The following is a 17,139-nucleotide window of genomic DNA, read 5'->3' as shown; positions in this document are numbered from 1 at the left end:
ATTAATAAAATCTGAATAGCATACATATGCAACAACTATTAAATAGCCCTCTTTCTTTGGAAGCTTATGTGACAAAAAAATGAATGCTTTGGTAAATCACAATTATGAGATTGTTTTTTTTTTTTTTTTTAATTGAGATCATGAGATACTAAGCTATAATTAGAAGTATAAAAAGAGCCCTCATGTGATAATATACATCTGCTTATATTCCCATTTACTTTGAAAAGTTAGAAAGGCCATAAGAGATCAAGGAAACAGGTAGTAATTTTTGACTAAAATGCTTTTTTTTTGTCCAGATTTATGCAAGAATGATTCATATCTTAAATTACTTTATCATTTAGATCAGAGATGCCAAAACTGGATGTTCTCTCAAGACATTATCTGATTGGCACCTTGCTCGGAAAACACCATGTAAGAGGCTTGAATACTATTAGATATTCTATTACAACATATTTTGAATTAGACATCTAGATCAGAGTTGACCAAACTAGGGTCTGTGAGCCAAAGTTGGCCTGTGATGATTTTTTTTATTATTCAAATTATTTTTTTTAATATACTGTAATAGAGATTTAATGCAGCATTTATTGTACATGCAGACCATGGCCCTGAATCTAAGTTGTGGCCCTAGTTTTGGCCATATTAAAAAGTTGGGGCACCACTGACTTAAAAAATAATCCAGACTCGAGCAACGTTGCACATATTTCACATTTATTTCACACCTGACAAAGTGTTAAGTGTCCACAGACATTAGAAGACACAGGTCCAACACTCAAAGAACTTGAGCACTGAGTACACTACAGCCCATTCATTATGGTATAAAGTGGTTACAGCCATGTGCTAGACCACACTTGGGTTTATATACAGAGCAAATCAACAGAAATATTGAAGCAATTACAGTAGGTACACTTAGTTTATATTGAGTTCCTTCTTTTCTTAAATTTGGAATATTTGGATGGATGAAACATGTTTATTTGAAATGATGCTCGGAAAGACATGGTAACACAAGAGAGAAAAAGAGAGACGCATTATCAACTACAAACCTTAAAAATCTTGTTTATCTGCAATATATATGTATGCTGACAGAGTCTTGTTGAATGGTTTGTTTTCAGGGCACCATGTCAATGTGAACACCACATGCTCATAGTCGACTGTGATCCTTCAATTTGGTAAAATAATACGACTATCTAATCTATTATCTTTATGTAAATGCTACTCTTATACTGTATGGAGGTAAATGAGATTCGTTTGATACATTTCATTTAAAAGCTGAATAAATATGTACAGCATGCTATCATATACATAGCATTATCAAAGACAGGAATGGATAAAAATGTCAGGGCACTGGGAGATACTGTATGACTGTCAACATTGTCCAAAACCTAAACATGTCTCTAATTTACATTTCAGATCCATATTGCACGTAAGAGTCTATCAAGGCATACTTATACTGTTGCTTATGAAGAAACCATTTTGAACGGTAAAGACCAGAACTGCTGAACTCTCTTGGCTACGTTCACAACTAGATGTTGCTGCTACATTGTGCTCTTTGGGTTGGCTGGCCCATGGCACAAAACATCAATCCTCTTTCATGATATCTGTAACAATAACATGAGCAACATGCTAAATGGCTTATTAACCAATAGCATGAGCTTAAACCAAGCCAAACGAGAGATTCATACACGGCCTCAGGTAATACCTCTAAGATGTAACTGTCAGGACAGTTTACTATACTTAGTTTCAAGGCAAAGGGTGGAGCAAAAACCAGGTGTATGTGTATTTGTTTATAACTGATGCATCTCACAAAATAATGAACCGTTTAGCTAAGCTAAATAAAAATGACTCTATTGGTTTGGTAAAAGCCATCAGACTTATATATTGGAACACTTAAACTGGATCTCTTACAAGACTTGATCTTATTGCTGCTTCACTAGGAAACACTGTGTAAGAGGTCTGAATACAGATATTCAATATATAACATGTAAGGCTAGGATGAGCTGAACATAGCAGTTACAAATAAGGAACTACGATGCAATTAAGCTACAGAAACTTCCTGCATAATGTTATTTGAAATATGTGATTTAACAGAATTTAATGTGCTCTAATGTATTTGCGTTCAGTGTATCAGTATCAGGTCATTTAGCATCACGGCTCTCAAATTCTGTGCGCAAAAAAATGAAAAGTTGTAAATAAAGAAAGATTAAAGAAGCTAATTCTTGTAGCAGCAGAGCTCTTGTGCAAACAAACCAAAATGAACCTGGTAAATATAAAGCTCATTATCAAAAGTGCAAGGTGAAAGATTATTTCGGAGCACACTACAAATAGTGACCTCTTAATAAATTGTTTATAAAACATACAATGCTTAATAAATAAGTAAACGTAAAGATGTAATGTAAAAAAGACTTTACGGATGAAAATAAAAACAAAAACCTCTGTATGGTAGACGTTTTGCACTTTTCCAATGCTGATTTTTGTCAAAATATCGGACATTTTTTTGTCCTCTATTTTAGTCTAAAATCCATTGCAATCTTCTGTCATCCACTGCATAAAAGGTGACCTCGAATTAAGTTCTGCATCCCTTCATAAAGCACAATGATCATGACAGATCAAAACCAAGAGGCAACTACTGAAGCCCAGGTAAAAGCACTTGACATCTACTCTGCAGAAGCACATACACAAACAGAGCGTTGAGTCGTATTTACAAATGAACTATGAGTAGGGCCGTGTCTAAGATGCTGTTTTGCCATTCTAGCTTTTAGCTATGTTAGCGGGAAGTGCTGAATATATTTCAATGTTGTAAATTTACACTAAATATGGCCTGACACACACACATAAACACACACATACTCTGTGAAGCCAGGCCCACAGTCTATGGTTGGCATGTACAGACTGAGAGGGGAATGCTGGGATGGGCAGGCAAGAGGCAGCTGTGATGACATGGGGATAGGGCACTTATGATCACATGACCTAATTACATCACAACGGCCTGTTAGCTATCTGTTTGTGGTTTCAGCCAGAGAAAAAATGCTTTCACATCCTCATCTGTCCTGATTTTCTCCTGGAAAGCTTAGACCTGTTGGTAGGGAGAGAGATTAGGAGAAATTCAGCAATATCAGTGACCATGACCAGTTAAGGCTGTGGTTCTCAACTGCTGAGCTGAAACTCAAAAAAAAAAGTGGTCCAGAGTCTGTTTTGACAACGATGGTCTAACTCTATGACATTTTGGTTCAAATTACTGGTAGAATTAGGCAGATGCCAACACAAGAGTGTTATTTGAGTATTATTTATATACTATTACATTTTTATTTTGAATCAGCTTTTATTTTTATATTTTCATTGAAATTTGTTTTAATTTTACTTTTTAAAATGTTATATAACCTAAATAAATTCTCCCTTATCCAGTGGTGAAAATGTGCTGATATCGTTCTAATATTTGTATTTTATTTTATTTCAGCTTTAATTAAGTTATATTTAATTATTTTAACACAAACTATGTGTCAACTATGCGTGCAATGTGATAAAATAAAATATAAAAACAAATTCAAAGAGATTGGCCGGTTTGTTGCAACCACAGTTTTTGTGTGGTGAAATGCTGAAATAAAATAAAAGGATAATTTTATTTTAAATACCTGATAGTTCCTGCCAGAAGTGGGTTGAATGCGTACAGCCAGTCATGCATTTCTTTGTCATTGGCTGCTTGGAGGAGAATGTTGCGGTGCTCAGTGCACACTGCAAAAGTGTTAGGAGCCTGGAAACCAAACATCACATGGGTTAACAAAATCAGTGGACAACTATTGCTAGCAGAACTCTTTCCTCAGTAATTATGTGTTTGTCATTGGACGGGGTATAAATAAATGGCCTCACCCTCAGCATGGAGTGCTGATCTTCACTGTACTCCACCTGAGCAGAGGACAGGTTGATGACGGCTCTCTCCACGCAGTCTCTCTCACTGCGGTACAGGTAGACATATGGCCGCCGCACCATAATGTACCGCTTCACCCAGCCATTGGTGTGTGGCTCGAGAAAGTGTAGATAGCCTTTCTTTGACACAATGGGGCTGTAGTCAGGAATATAACAGATATATACTGCATTATTTACAGGGTAATCAATAACAGGATACATTAGGATGTTTAATGTATTAAGGACAGGAGATATTCAACAGTGGTCTTGAATGTTATACTGACACCTAGTGGTGTGGATGCAATGTTATACAAAACATTCATTTAAACACACCAAAAAGTCAGTTTTTTTGCTGCCCGCTTACACAAAGCTTTAGTGCACTTTTAAAGTCAAAATTGAGTTGAGGTGGTAAATTTCCGGGACAGTTTGGGATGCTACCTGACGCGAATCTCCTGGATGTTCGGGATGAAGGTGCAGCTCCTGGGTTTTCTCTCTATAGGGCTGAAGGGGTCGAGATCAGGGCTAGAGGAACCAGAGTTTGCTTCAGCACCTCTGTAAAAATCACATAGAACATGAAAGTACTGTTAGTTGTAAAGTATTTGAGGTGTTCTGAGGCCGTATAGGCTGATTCTAGAGAACTAGTATTATCATACTAACAGGAACTTTTGTGTTCTGTATTGAAAATTCACTGACCTGAGGTCTGGACTGCCATAGTGACCATCCACCAGTGACGGGCAGGTGGAGGAGGGTGTTAAAGTGCTCAGATGGGAAGAAGAACTGTCTCTTAAAAGCGATGCAGACATCTCTGACAACTAAAAAAAAAAAGAGCACCACAGGATGATAAAGCTGGCAACGCATTAAAAGGGTTTCATTCATCATATTCCAGAAAATGCCATGCTTACCCTTAAAGGATTAGTTCACTTTTAAATTAAAATTTCCTTATAATTTACCCTATGTCATCCAAGATGTTTATGCATTTCTTTCTTCAGTCAAAAAGAAATTAAGGTTTTTGATTAAAACATTCCAGGATTTTTATCCATATAGTTAGTCTCAATGGACTCCATACGGTTGAAGGTCAAAATTACAGTTTCAGTGCAGCTTCAAAGGGCTATAAACGATACCAGACGATGAATAAGGCTCTTATCTAGCGAAACAATCGGTCATTTAAAAAAAATAAAATGTATATGCTTTATAAACACAAATGCTCGCCTCCTCTGCGATACGCGGTCATGACGTAATGACGTTGAAAAGGTCACGCTTGACATAGGTGGAAGCACAGAGACAGTGTTTACAATTTGAACGTGCAAAACGAAGTCAAACACCGTTTACAAAAAAAATGGAGTTACTACGCAACGAGTTTACAAGGTAAAACAATGATGTCGGACGATTTTGAAGATGAGATGCAGTCTACGTCAGGCGTGACCTTTTCAACGTCATTACCACGTATCGCAGAACAGGCGAGCATTTGTGTTTATAAACCATATACATTTTATTTTTTTTAAATGACCGATTGTTTCGCTAGATAAGAGCCTTATTCATCGTCTGGTATCGTTTATAGCCCTTTGAAGCTGCACTGAAACTGTAATTTTGACCTTCAACCGTTTGGAGTCCATTGAGACTAACTATATGGATAAAAATCCTGGAATGTTTTCATCAAAAACCTTAATTTCTTTTCGAATGAAGAAAGAAATACCCCCATGTCATCCAAGATGTTTATGTGAGTAAATAAGGAAATTTTCATTTGAAATTGAACTAATCCTTTAAAGCATCTATTACACTAATCATGCTGCTCTACTCTAAATGAGTGAATGAGAGAAGTGAAGTTTAAACAGTTAAAAGAAAAAGACAGCTAATATGACATAAGAAGAAAGAAAGAGTGAGAGAGAGATATCTGGTCTGCATGGGCAAGAGAATGAGACAAGGTCTGGATGGACACTAGGGCAGTAAAGGCTCACCTTGCTCTCACTGAGACTGCTGCTCACCTGGCTGTACTGCCTGTTGAAGGTGTGCATAAGCAGTCGCACACACTGAAAAGAGAAAAAAAACGTAGGAAAATGGAATAAAATACATAAAAATAAAAGTTGTATAATTTCAGAGTGGCGGATTTCAATTTAATACAAGAGCAGTTAACAGTAATAAAGATGTATGACTTAATCTCACCAGGGCCAAATTTTAACATAGGGACATGATTTGAAAAACTGAATTGCATATAGGTCTGAATATTGAGCCTTGTGGTACTCCTTAACAAAACGGCAAATTCTTATTCATTATAACTAATTGAGAAGCAACTGTGTAAAAAAAAAAACTTAAGAATATTTCTTGAATTAATTTTAATTTGCCTACCCAATTGGCTTTTTCTTTGTTTTGAACAAAATTTTATTTATACATATGCATTTGTCACGAATCTGGTCCATGCTCTCCCTGTCAACCACCACTAGAGGTCACCCGTTCACCACAGTGACTTTTACACTCACAGCACATTGGACTCCATTTCCCACAATCCATTGCACAGATCACAGCTGTCACCATTCACACATCACACACACCTGATCACCATTTTCCAATCACCACCACACACCATATAAGCCTGGGACTTGCTCTTGCTCAGGTCCGAGTATTGTTTAGCATTTATCACTCCCCAAGCGATAGCTACTTTACAGAGCCTTAGTCTTGTCTTGCCTTGCCTTGCCTTGTTTACCTTGCCGTGTCTGACCCTGCCTTTGTTTACTGGATTTACCCCTTTGCCTCTGCCGTTTGGACTCTGTTCGCTCCCTGTTTGGATTATTGCTCTCGTCTCTGGATTATCTCTCTGCCTTGCCCCTTTGGATATTGTTCGCTGATCGTTGACCCACGCTTGCTCCACGGATTGCTCTGTCTTGCCTCCACCATACCTGTTTGCCGATGTCTGACCCTGCCTGTTTCTGACCATGTTTTGTAATAAAGCCTCGCATATGGATCCGCATGTCTCACGTCTCGTCAACCCCGTAACAGAATACTCGGCCACACAAGGATCCAGCAGCTTTTCCAGAGGACATTGGCCAGGTATGGACACTGCACGACTGTTGTTAACCCTCGAGCAGGGTTTGAGACCGCTCGAGGAATACATACAGGAGTACTTAGACCTCGCCTATTTTTCTGATCTGCCAGACTATGCACTAATAGACTTTTTTTGTGAGGGCATTAATCAGCCGCTCAAGTCTCAGTTAATCCGCGAGGGTCCCCGTTCATCTCTCAGTAAATTTATGGACTATGCTTTGCTGTCTGTGAGCTCTCGCCCTGTCCTGTCACGGCCAAAGAGGCCAACTGTGAGCTCTCGCCCTGTCCTGTCACGGCTAAAGAGGCCGTCTGTGAGCTCTCGCCCTGTCCTGTCACGGCTAAAGAGGCCGTCTGTGAGCTCTCGCCCTGTCCTGTCACGGCTAAAGAGGCCGTCTGTGAGCTCTCGCCCTGTCCTGTCACGGCTAAAGAGGCCGTCTGTGAGCTCTCGCCCTGTCCTGTCACGGCTAAAGAGGCCGTCTGTGAGCTCTCGCCCTGTCCTGTCACGGCTAAAGAGGCCGTCTGTGAGCTCTCGCCCTGTCCTGTCACGGCTAAAGATGCCGTCTGTGAGCTCACGCCTTGTCCTGTCACGGCTATAAACGCAGTCTATGAATCCTCGTCCTGCCCTGCCACGCCCCCTGAGATCATGAATGCTCTCCCTGTATTGTCTGTCTCTGCTCTCCCTGTGTTGTCTGTCTCTGTTTCCCCCAGATCTCAGACTCTGCCATGGTTTCCTGCCCAGTCTGCTTCCTGGCGAGGGTCTTCTGCTCAGGTCTGGTGGTCCTCTGCCCCGCCATGGTGGTCTTCTGCTCGGGTCTGGTGGTCGTCTGCTCCGCCGTGGTGGTCTTCTACTCCGGTCTGGTGGGCTCCTGGTCCGTCTACTCCGCCCTGGTGGGCTCTAGCTCGGGTCTGGTGGTCGTCTGCCCCGCCATGGTGGTCTTCTGCTCGGGTCTGGTGGTCGTCTGCTCCGCCGTGGGGGTCTTCTGCTCGGGTCTGGTGGTCGTCTGCTCCGCCGTGGTGGTCTTCTACTCCGGTCTGATGGTCATCTACTCCGCCCTGGTGGGCTCCTGGTCCGTCTGCTCCGCCCTGGTGGGCTCTTGCTCTGTCCTGGTCTCCGGTTCCGCCTGGGTGTCCTGCTCTGCCGGTTCTGCCTCAGTCCCCGGTCTTCCCACTTCCTCATGGACCTGGCCCTCCGTCCCTCCCCCTGTTCCGCCTCCGCTCCACCGCCCTCCTGGACTATATAAGAGCGTCTGGAAGCCGCTCCTTGGGGGGGGGCTATGTCACGAATCTGGTCCATGCTCTCCCTGTCAACCACCACTAGAGGTCACCCGTTCACCACAGTGACTTTTACACTCACAGCACATTGGACTCCATTTCCCACAATCCATTGCACAGATCACAGCTGTCACCATTCACACATCACACACACCTGATCACCATTTTCCAATCACCACCACACACCATATAAGCCTGGGACTTGCTCTTGCTCAGGTCCGAGTATTGTTTAGCATTTATCACTCCCCAAGCGATAGCTACTTTACAGAGCCATAGTCTTAGTCTTGTCTTGCCTTGCCTTGTTTACCTTGCCGTGTCTGACCCTGCCTTTGTTTACTGGATTTACCCCTTTGCCTCTGCCGTTTGGACTCTGTTCGCTCCCTGTTTGGATTATTGCTCTCGTCTCTGGATTATCTCTCTGCCTTGCCCCTTTGGATATTGTTCGCTGATCGTTGACCCACGCTTGCTCCACGGATTGCTCTGTCTTGCCTCCACCATACCTGTTTGCCGATGTCTGACCCTGCCTGTTTCTGACCATGTTTTGTAATAAAGCCTCGCATATGGATCCGCATGTCTCACGTCTCGTCAACCCCGTAACAGCATTAACTATAAATTAATTACATATTTAAAGATATCTTATATGAAAGTAAATAAAATAAATAAAATTGATCTTGTCTTAAGGATGATATTTTTACACTGTGTCTGCACCGGATATGACAGCGCGCCTTGCCTACACTGGACACGACAAAGTGACCGTTACAAAATCATCTGAACATTATGTCAGTACGTCATAAATAGAACGCGGCATCAATTTACTGTTGGGGATTTGTCGTGTCGCACCGCGCTGCATCCTGTATAAACAGCATATTAGGTTATATTGTATTTTGTCACATCGCTCGTGTCCGGTGTAGACACGGTGTTACTGAGAAACAATACTAATTAAGATTTTTGCAGATTTGTTTTTGTGCAAATATTACATTTTGTTTGGTTTTGTCAAACTAGACTTAATGGGAATAGGCTATTAGTGTCATGTTACTGTATGTGGACATAAAGCGGCAACATTCACCTTGGCAGCCAGCTCCCTCTGCCTCTCGTTGGGACTGTCCAGATCCAGACTGACTACTGGGTTGATCATGGGGCTGGAGGCCTTAGGTGAGTCCATCAGGTCTTTGCTACAGAAAGAGCCCTGTCCCAGCAGCAGAGATGCTTCCAGCTTCTCTCTCAGCAGAAGGTAATGTCTGGTCTTCTCCACCTGTAAGCAAACAGCTCACAATCATTTACTTGACTGAAGACAAAAATCAGACTATATCCAAAAATAAAAGCTCTTAAACATTCAGATGCACCATATTTTACCTCTTGTAGAAGGCTAAGTTTTTCCAATTCCCACTGATGGTCCAGGATGAGGCTGTCGCTGCGAGGCCTCCAACCCGCAAGGTTCTCTTCTCCTCGCACATATGCCACTGAGGTGTCCAGCACCCGTCTGCGCCTCCTTTGCATACCTGCACCATCATAGCAAATCAACAAAACGATTCAATATGCATATTTATGTGATAAAGATCATTTGTACATTTGAATTTATACATGATAACTTACCAGGACTTCCAATGTCAGCCAAATGGCAAAGGCTTAATTCATACACTCCAGTCACACGGTTACTGAGACACAAAAGACAAACCAATTACAATGACAGTCCAAGTGATATTAGATATCAAGTTCTGAGCATAAAAGATTAGAAATAGTGCATTGATTAACTCAAAATCAATTTATTTGACTGCAAAAAGAGGCCAGCAAACTTTCCTCACCTCTCAGAGGGCCTAAAGGCACCAGTGCTGAAAAGGTTTCGAATGGAACGTGATGCAGGAAGTTTAGCATCTCTTGAGTAGAACACCATGCAAAAGTCCTTAGTGATGACAGTGGGCTGAGTGCAGTTCTCCATCTAAACATTACAGCAGCAAGTTAGTGGAACATCATATAATCAAATTCAAAGCTAAACCTCTGACTGTGTCGCTTGAATTTACTGTTACTTGGTTTATACTGCTTCTGATTTGTTCCAGTATCTCCCACATTAATAAAATGTCATAATCTGATCACTTTAGTTTGGTCTTCCTCACCTCAAGATAGGCAGAGAGGGTGATGTAAATTTTCTCTCCATATGGAGTGACACGATTCAGCAGGAGGGAGTTGTGCATGGAGCTGTCCCATGCAGCCTCAAAGCGGTAAAATGTCCTGAAAAGTTGCAAACAGCTTTGAGAATTATATCACTGCTTATATTTTTCCTTTATTTGTACAAGGTGGGTTGTAAGGTGGGTTACAACAATGACAACAACAACAAAAAAAAAGTAATTAATTTTAAAAATCTGTATGCTTACGAAAAAACATACCTATGGTCAATTCCCAATGACACTCTGACAGGACACAAAGAAACTACCATGTTAGTGAATTAAAACTCACTAATTTTAATTATGTTATTAAATTATAATATTAAGAAAATTATTATAATATTAAGAAAATAATTAAATTTAATATTAATTAAAATGTGTGCTAACAACACTTAAATACATCTATGTGAATTAGTTATGAGGTTTTAGAGTAATTGATTAATATATATTAATTAATTGACATTATATATACATAAAACAAATTTGACTCTGGACCACAAAACCAGTCATAAGGGTCCATTTTTTTAAATTGAGATTTATACATCATCTAAAAGCTGAATAAATAAGTTTCCATTGATGTATGCAGTGGCGTAGCGGACGGGCTTGCAAGGCACGTACTGTGGGGGGGGCCCACAATAACATGATGATGTGCGTTGAAAGACGATGATCATGTATCGACGATAAGCAGAGCAGAGATATTGTCAAAAGCATTAAATATGGTCATTATTAAGAGTATAAATTAATACTAAATTAAATTAATTTAACACTAAATTAATTTAACATTAAATTAATTTCCAATTAATGTAGGCCTGTTACATCCTGGCTATTATTATTAGGTTGCTTTTATTATTAAATTAATATTACAATTAATTTGCTCCACCAATAATTTCCTCGGATTTGCGCTATGCCACTGGATTTATGGTTTGTTAGAATTGGACAATAATTGTCCGAGATACAACTATTTGAAAATCTGGAATCTGAGCATGCAAAAAAAAAATATATATATATATATATTGCTGTTTGAAGTTGTCCAAATTAAGTCCTTAGCATTGCATATTACTAATCAAAAATTAAGTTTTGATATATTTACGGTAGGAAATTTACAAAATTTCTTCATGGAACATGATCTTTACTTAATATCCTAATGATATTTGGCATAAAAGAAAAATCGATAATTTTGACCTATACAATGTATTGTTGGCTATTGCTACAAATATACCCGTGCTACTTATGACTGGTTTTGTGGTCCAGGGTCACAAATAATCTGAATGTATGTCATGCATGTAAATACTTTGTTATTGCTAACATTGCTGTTTTATTATGACGCAGTACTGACAGTAGTCATATTGCAAATAGCAAAAACATCTTTTAAAAGCATTGTGTTATTGAGAGGTACTGGAGGAAAGATCAGTGGTGTACCTGTCATCATAAGATGGTCGTATGTAGCCTGAAGACAGGATGTTGAGGGACAGGATGTTGGGGTCGATGATAGTCTCATCCGCCTCGGGTGTGTTACGGATACGCCCTAAAAAAGAACAGAAGAAATGCTGAGTCATCTGAAACTTTGCCTGAACATTCGACATAACATCTCCATTTGTCCTCTATCAGAATCTCTGGCTTCCATAACATTAAGTGCTAACTAGCATAAAGTATTTTTGAGAGAAAAAATAGCACTAACCTATGACAAGCTCTTTAACCTCCTTCCACTCAATATCATTGCCAGTTTCATGGGCAATAGTCACTGTAATTCTTCTTTGGATGCCCTGCGGACAATATTTCAAAGGTGAAAATCCAAAACCCCCATTTTTTATCTCAATTTACACTACAGTTTAAAATTTTGGGGTCTGTAAAAACCTTTTTTCACAGAAATTAATACCTTTATTCAGAAAGGAAATATTAAAGTAATCAAAAGTGACAGTAAAGATATTTATAATGTTACAAAAGTAATGTTACAAACTATTTTAAATAAATTTATCAAAGAATCCTAACAAAATGTATCACGGTTTCCACAAAATATTAAGCAACACCATGTTTGTTTTTTTACATTGATAACAATGAAATGTTTCTTGAGCACCAAATGAGCATACTAGAATAATTTCTGAAGTATTATGTGACACAGAAGACAGGAGTAATAGATGCTGAAAATTCAGCTGTCAAACGATTAATCGTGATTTTTACATAATATATATGTGTGTGTACTGTGTATATTTATTACGTATATATAAATACACAATCATGCAGGTATACATTTAAGAAAACAATTATATTTGTATATTAAATATTTATATATAATATAAATATGTACATCTAAATACATGTAAATATTTTCAAAATATATACTGTATGAGTGTGTATTTAGATATAGATAAATATACACAGTACACACACATTATGTACACAAAAACTTTTATTTTGGATGCGATTAATCGCGATTAATCATTTGACAGCACTAGAAAAAATACATTTTAAAATGTACAAAAATAGAAAAGAAATACTATTGTAATAATGTTCACAATTTAACTGTTTATACTTTATTATTTTTTATCAAATAAATAGTGAACATTAAAGACCTATTTCAAAAACATTAATAAATCTTAAAAATAAAGCAACCCCCAACTTTTATCATTTAATGGGTTGATAGGGACTGATGGATTCATGTTTACCTGGTGCAACAGGAATGTACCGTGGCAGGGCATTCCACCCCTGTGATCAACAACAGCTGGGATGTAGCTAAAAAGTACACAAACAGGTACAAGGGTTACATTATATATGAATACCCTACCATACATACAGGCTTCAATGAGTAACTTACTAGGAACTGATATACCACAATGTGTTTATCAGATACTCACTCTCCGTTGGCCTCCAGCTCACAGATCTCAAAGAATGCCATAAGATCATATTTGCAGTGACAGGTGCCAGCAGTTGAGCGTGTCAGCGTATTCAGTTTAGTGGCGGGCACTGGGGGGAGACAGAGTTCAGACACAGACAGACCACAAGCACTGTATGTACTGGTCAAGAAATGAGACAAATCATCACCTCACCTGGCTTTGACAAAGGCATAACTCTAGGGAACTGCCTTCTTGTTGGACGTAATGAACTATAGGGAAAGAACATTTTATTTGACATTGTAGGTGACAAAATGTATGATAATAAAAAATATAAAAAGTTGCTCACCTAATTAAGTCCTTACAGAGCAGAGGGAAAGGCTGCTTCTGGTAGTGGCCAAACACCTCAAAAACAATTGGCTGACTCTTGATGTATTCCACAAAAGACTTGGTGACCTCCACGGTTATCTGCAATAGCAGCAAACCGCACAGATAATTTTTGTTTGATTTAACATCTAAAACATGGTTGAACTACTTCATTAGTAAATGTCACAAAGGTTGATTACATTTTGTACATGGTAGAATCCCAGTGGAGGACCTCGGCCGGTATTCTTTAATGGCTCAGTGGAAAATGCCTCGTCATGCCTGTGAATAAAGCTGGAAAAAGACACAGGTCAACTGAGATGAGACTGCTTCAGATGTCTTATGAGCATCCTGGATGAGCGTTTGCAGAGGTGTCATTCAAACAGAGGGGCACAATGTTTTCGAGTGGCAACTTTCAAAAAATTTATCAGCATGAAAACAATGTTCATCTAAAACACTGTGGCTGAAATACATAACGTGCATAAGTATTTGCCTAACCCCTAAAATCTGTCAGATGCACAGCACAGTTTTTATGGAAAATCCATCCTGATAAATCTATGAATGAGAAGCATCTACTCACTTGAACTGGCAGAAGATATCTGCATACTCAGCAGAGATGCTAGAGGCCTGAAGCACTGTGACCCTGAAGGTGAAGTTGCTGCCTATTTTCAAATGCTGGAGTGAATTTTCCTGAGTCACTTCAAGAGGAAATTCCAGATCACCCTTCAGAGGACTGTTAGGAACATCAGGAGAGGCTAGACGCAGCAATGCATATCAGATCAGATTAGAATACAAATACTGTCTAACTCTTGTGTAAGTCACTTATATTACCATTTACAACTACTTTAATAGTAAAAATATCACAGCATGATTACTAGGCAAATTATTTTGTTGTGGCATGTATAAATTCTTCTTGTGCAAAATTTATTTTAGTCACTTATGAATAAATAAATGAGGCCACCAGTAATGTTTATTTTATTTATTTATTTTTCAAAAAAGCATATTACCTGCACAGTTGTTGTTGTTGACCTCATCAGCACTGAGGCCCATCTCTGAGTTTTGTCCTTCTCCTTCTACAATGCGCAACTCCTCTTGAGATGTGTTTGTGTGAGACATCCCACCGGTGCATGTTTCTGTCTGGAACTGAGCAGAGAGAAAAACAATTCTTGATGGTGTCTCACCTTCAACAAAAACAATTTAATACCTAAAAAGCCCAGCTCAACTTCTGAGATAATAACTATGAGAATTAATTTGCCAAGATAAAACAGAATCAATTACATGAAATGAGTGAAACAACCAACCTTCTCAAACTGTTGATCCTCAAATGAGATCTTGGCAGTTCCTGATTGTCTCACACCTGAGCCATAATCAGGAGCCTCTTCATCAGCTGTGATAAGAAATTAAAGATTATGGCAACAATTTAAGATTTCATTATATTTAAGCGTGCACAAAACAATTCTAAACATAATCAGAGAAAGGAAGAAAATACATGCAGTACATACATGCATATATCTAAATTTTATTCATAAAACAAGAGAATTTACCAATGAAATATGAAAACATAATTGGTCTGAATACTGAGCCGTGTGGTACTCCTATACTATTACAAAAAAAATATCAAACAATCCTTTATGTAAAGTGACAAAAATTTATGTAAAGTGATGCACCATGCAGGTTAGCTCTGGAATCTGCTCAAAATAGGTTTGTGAAAGCATCATGAAGATGAATTTACCTGATATGGCTTGTACTGCCACACGGAGGAACCCCTTGACCTCGCCTTTCTCACTTACAATAGCCACACGGTGCACTAATGGCACAGGGTACAGCAGATTACTCAGATACACAAATGCCCTATGGGAGAAGAAGGAGAGGATGATGGGGAAAAAGGAGGAGAGACGAAGAAAGAAGAGGGATTTGAGACAGTTGATGGGGTGAAAAAAAAGAAGAAGAAAAAAAAGAGTAACAGTTTTTAACAGTTTAAATGGGAAAATGTCAGTGAAGATCAACTCAGCCACACAGCCACTAGACAACACAACATCAGACAAAAAAAGCAACCAAACAAGAAGCTGCTCCAGTGAAAGCCAAAAAGTCTGTGGTTCATCTGTGAATACTCTATTAGAGCCTCCATTATCATAAAATGATACAGAAAGTGATGGTAGCGAGGATTTTGGTCTCTGTGGTGGTTGGTGAAAGTGTTTCAAGAACATGCATGTAGAAGAGAACTGCACTACAAGCTATTTTACACTATAACTTTTGACTGACTGATAAAAATTATTTAGCCATAAACATAGATGAAGATATGGAAATGCATTGTCACACATTTGATTTTAATTGATGTTTCAGTAACTGAGTAAAGGTTTAATTACAATTCCATGTCTCAGATATGCGTCTATGAAATCCCTGAACAAGACATTGAATAGATATCGAATGCAGGTAAGTTTGGTGACAGATTGGCCTACGTCTTGTCTACGTTCAGAAAAATACGTTCATTCAATTCAGATCTACCCTCTTGATCCCAATGTGTTGCTGGACGAAGCTTGACAGGCAGGGTTCAAGAGTGGCAGGAGGTGTGGCCAGAGGGGAGGAGCTTTCGACAAGATTGGTGAGGCGTAAATACAGCATGCTCAGATAAACAAAATGTTTAGTGAAAAAAAATCCAAATTTGGCTTGTTGGGCCATATGCAAACTGGAAAGCAAAAAATTGAAATGACATTAACATACATGAATTTGACCCCCATCAACTTAAATGATAAATCAGTCAACACACGTCACAAATCTTGTATGTTGCATGTGCGTAGGGAAGTGAGAGTGTGGGAGCCAATCCAAAACTGTTGTACAAATTTTAATTCTGGCATGCCTGATTGAGACTGCTGTAGTCGAAACCAGCTCTTTCATCTTGAGCGCTGTAGCTTTTCAGACAAAACAATCAACCGATTTATACTAAATCACAGAAACAACGTAATTCTGCAGAGGACACTAATTTCATTTCAGAGAAGAGCAGACAAAAACGTATTATGCTGCCATACAATGCCGTATCTTTCAAAACAGGGCAGAATTGACGTGATTGCCATTCGCAACACTACTAATTTCTTCTATAGAGCCACCCATGTTCAAATGCCTTAAAATTTCTAAAGTTGCCCTTTGTTACATTAAACATGCATTAGGGATCTGTCACCAGTGATCTACTGTGTTTCACAGTCAGTATCTTGACATTTCCTCTCATTCAGTTACTGAAAACCTCAGACACCACTGAAATTGTGCATTTCAACACTGTATGCAACATTTATCAATGCATAAAAAAAGGTAAAAGGTTTGTTGTGCAAGTAATTGTTTTTTGTTGTGCATCTTAAACATAGAGAAAGAGGCATTAAAACTGCCTTCAGATCAGGTCAAGAGTTTCACACTTTCTAAATAAATCTTGAAAGCCAGACTATAAAGAATTTATTATTATTTTACATTTTATTTATTATATTTATATGGACATATTAGAATGGCATCATTGTTTGTTTATTTATTTATTATTAAAATCAAAATTTGGATTATTATTATTATTATTATTGAATGTAACAAATTTTATTATATTT

The 17,139-nt window shown here is 38.7% G+C and overlaps 1 protein-coding gene across 1 annotated transcript in view; it reads right to left on the bottom strand.

Annotated features, from left to right (window-relative positions):
• Positions 1-687: 687 nt before the first annotated feature.
• LOC306846533 (kinesin-like protein KIF1A) overlaps positions 688-17,139 on the bottom strand; it is a 35,823-nt gene continuing 19,371 nt past the window's right edge. The window contains exons 27-48 of the mRNA XM_079379970.1: positions 15,288-15,406; positions 14,857-14,942; positions 14,563-14,698; positions 14,136-14,310; positions 13,759-13,849; positions 13,542-13,660; positions 13,409-13,464; positions 13,217-13,325; positions 13,028-13,094; positions 12,043-12,127; positions 11,784-11,889; positions 10,317-10,431; positions 10,008-10,141; positions 9,799-9,860; positions 9,559-9,704; positions 9,272-9,457; positions 5,853-5,924; positions 4,591-4,709; positions 4,336-4,449; positions 3,862-4,054; positions 3,627-3,745; positions 688-3,070 (exon numbers count right to left, since the gene is read on the bottom strand). Coding sequence (XP_079236096.1) covers positions 3,028-3,070; positions 3,627-3,745; positions 3,862-4,054; positions 4,336-4,449; positions 4,591-4,709; positions 5,853-5,924; positions 9,272-9,457; positions 9,559-9,704; positions 9,799-9,860; positions 10,008-10,141; positions 10,317-10,431; positions 11,784-11,889; positions 12,043-12,127; positions 13,028-13,094; positions 13,217-13,325; positions 13,409-13,464; positions 13,542-13,660; positions 13,759-13,849; positions 14,136-14,310; positions 14,563-14,698; positions 14,857-14,942; positions 15,288-15,406 — 2,452 coding nt within the window. The 3' untranslated portion in view covers positions 688-3,027. The remainder of the gene's footprint in view (positions 3,071-3,626; positions 3,746-3,861; positions 4,055-4,335; positions 4,450-4,590; positions 4,710-5,852; positions 5,925-9,271; positions 9,458-9,558; positions 9,705-9,798; positions 9,861-10,007; positions 10,142-10,316; positions 10,432-11,783; positions 11,890-12,042; positions 12,128-13,027; positions 13,095-13,216; positions 13,326-13,408; positions 13,465-13,541; positions 13,661-13,758; positions 13,850-14,135; positions 14,311-14,562; positions 14,699-14,856; positions 14,943-15,287; positions 15,407-17,139) is intronic.

This window comes from Barbus barbus (assembly GCF_936440315.1).
Source record: "Barbus barbus genome assembly, chromosome: 26".
Lineage (NCBI taxonomy): Eukaryota > Metazoa > Chordata > Actinopteri > Cypriniformes > Cyprinidae > Barbus > Barbus barbus.
This window is presented reverse-complemented; position numbering and strand designations above follow the sequence as displayed.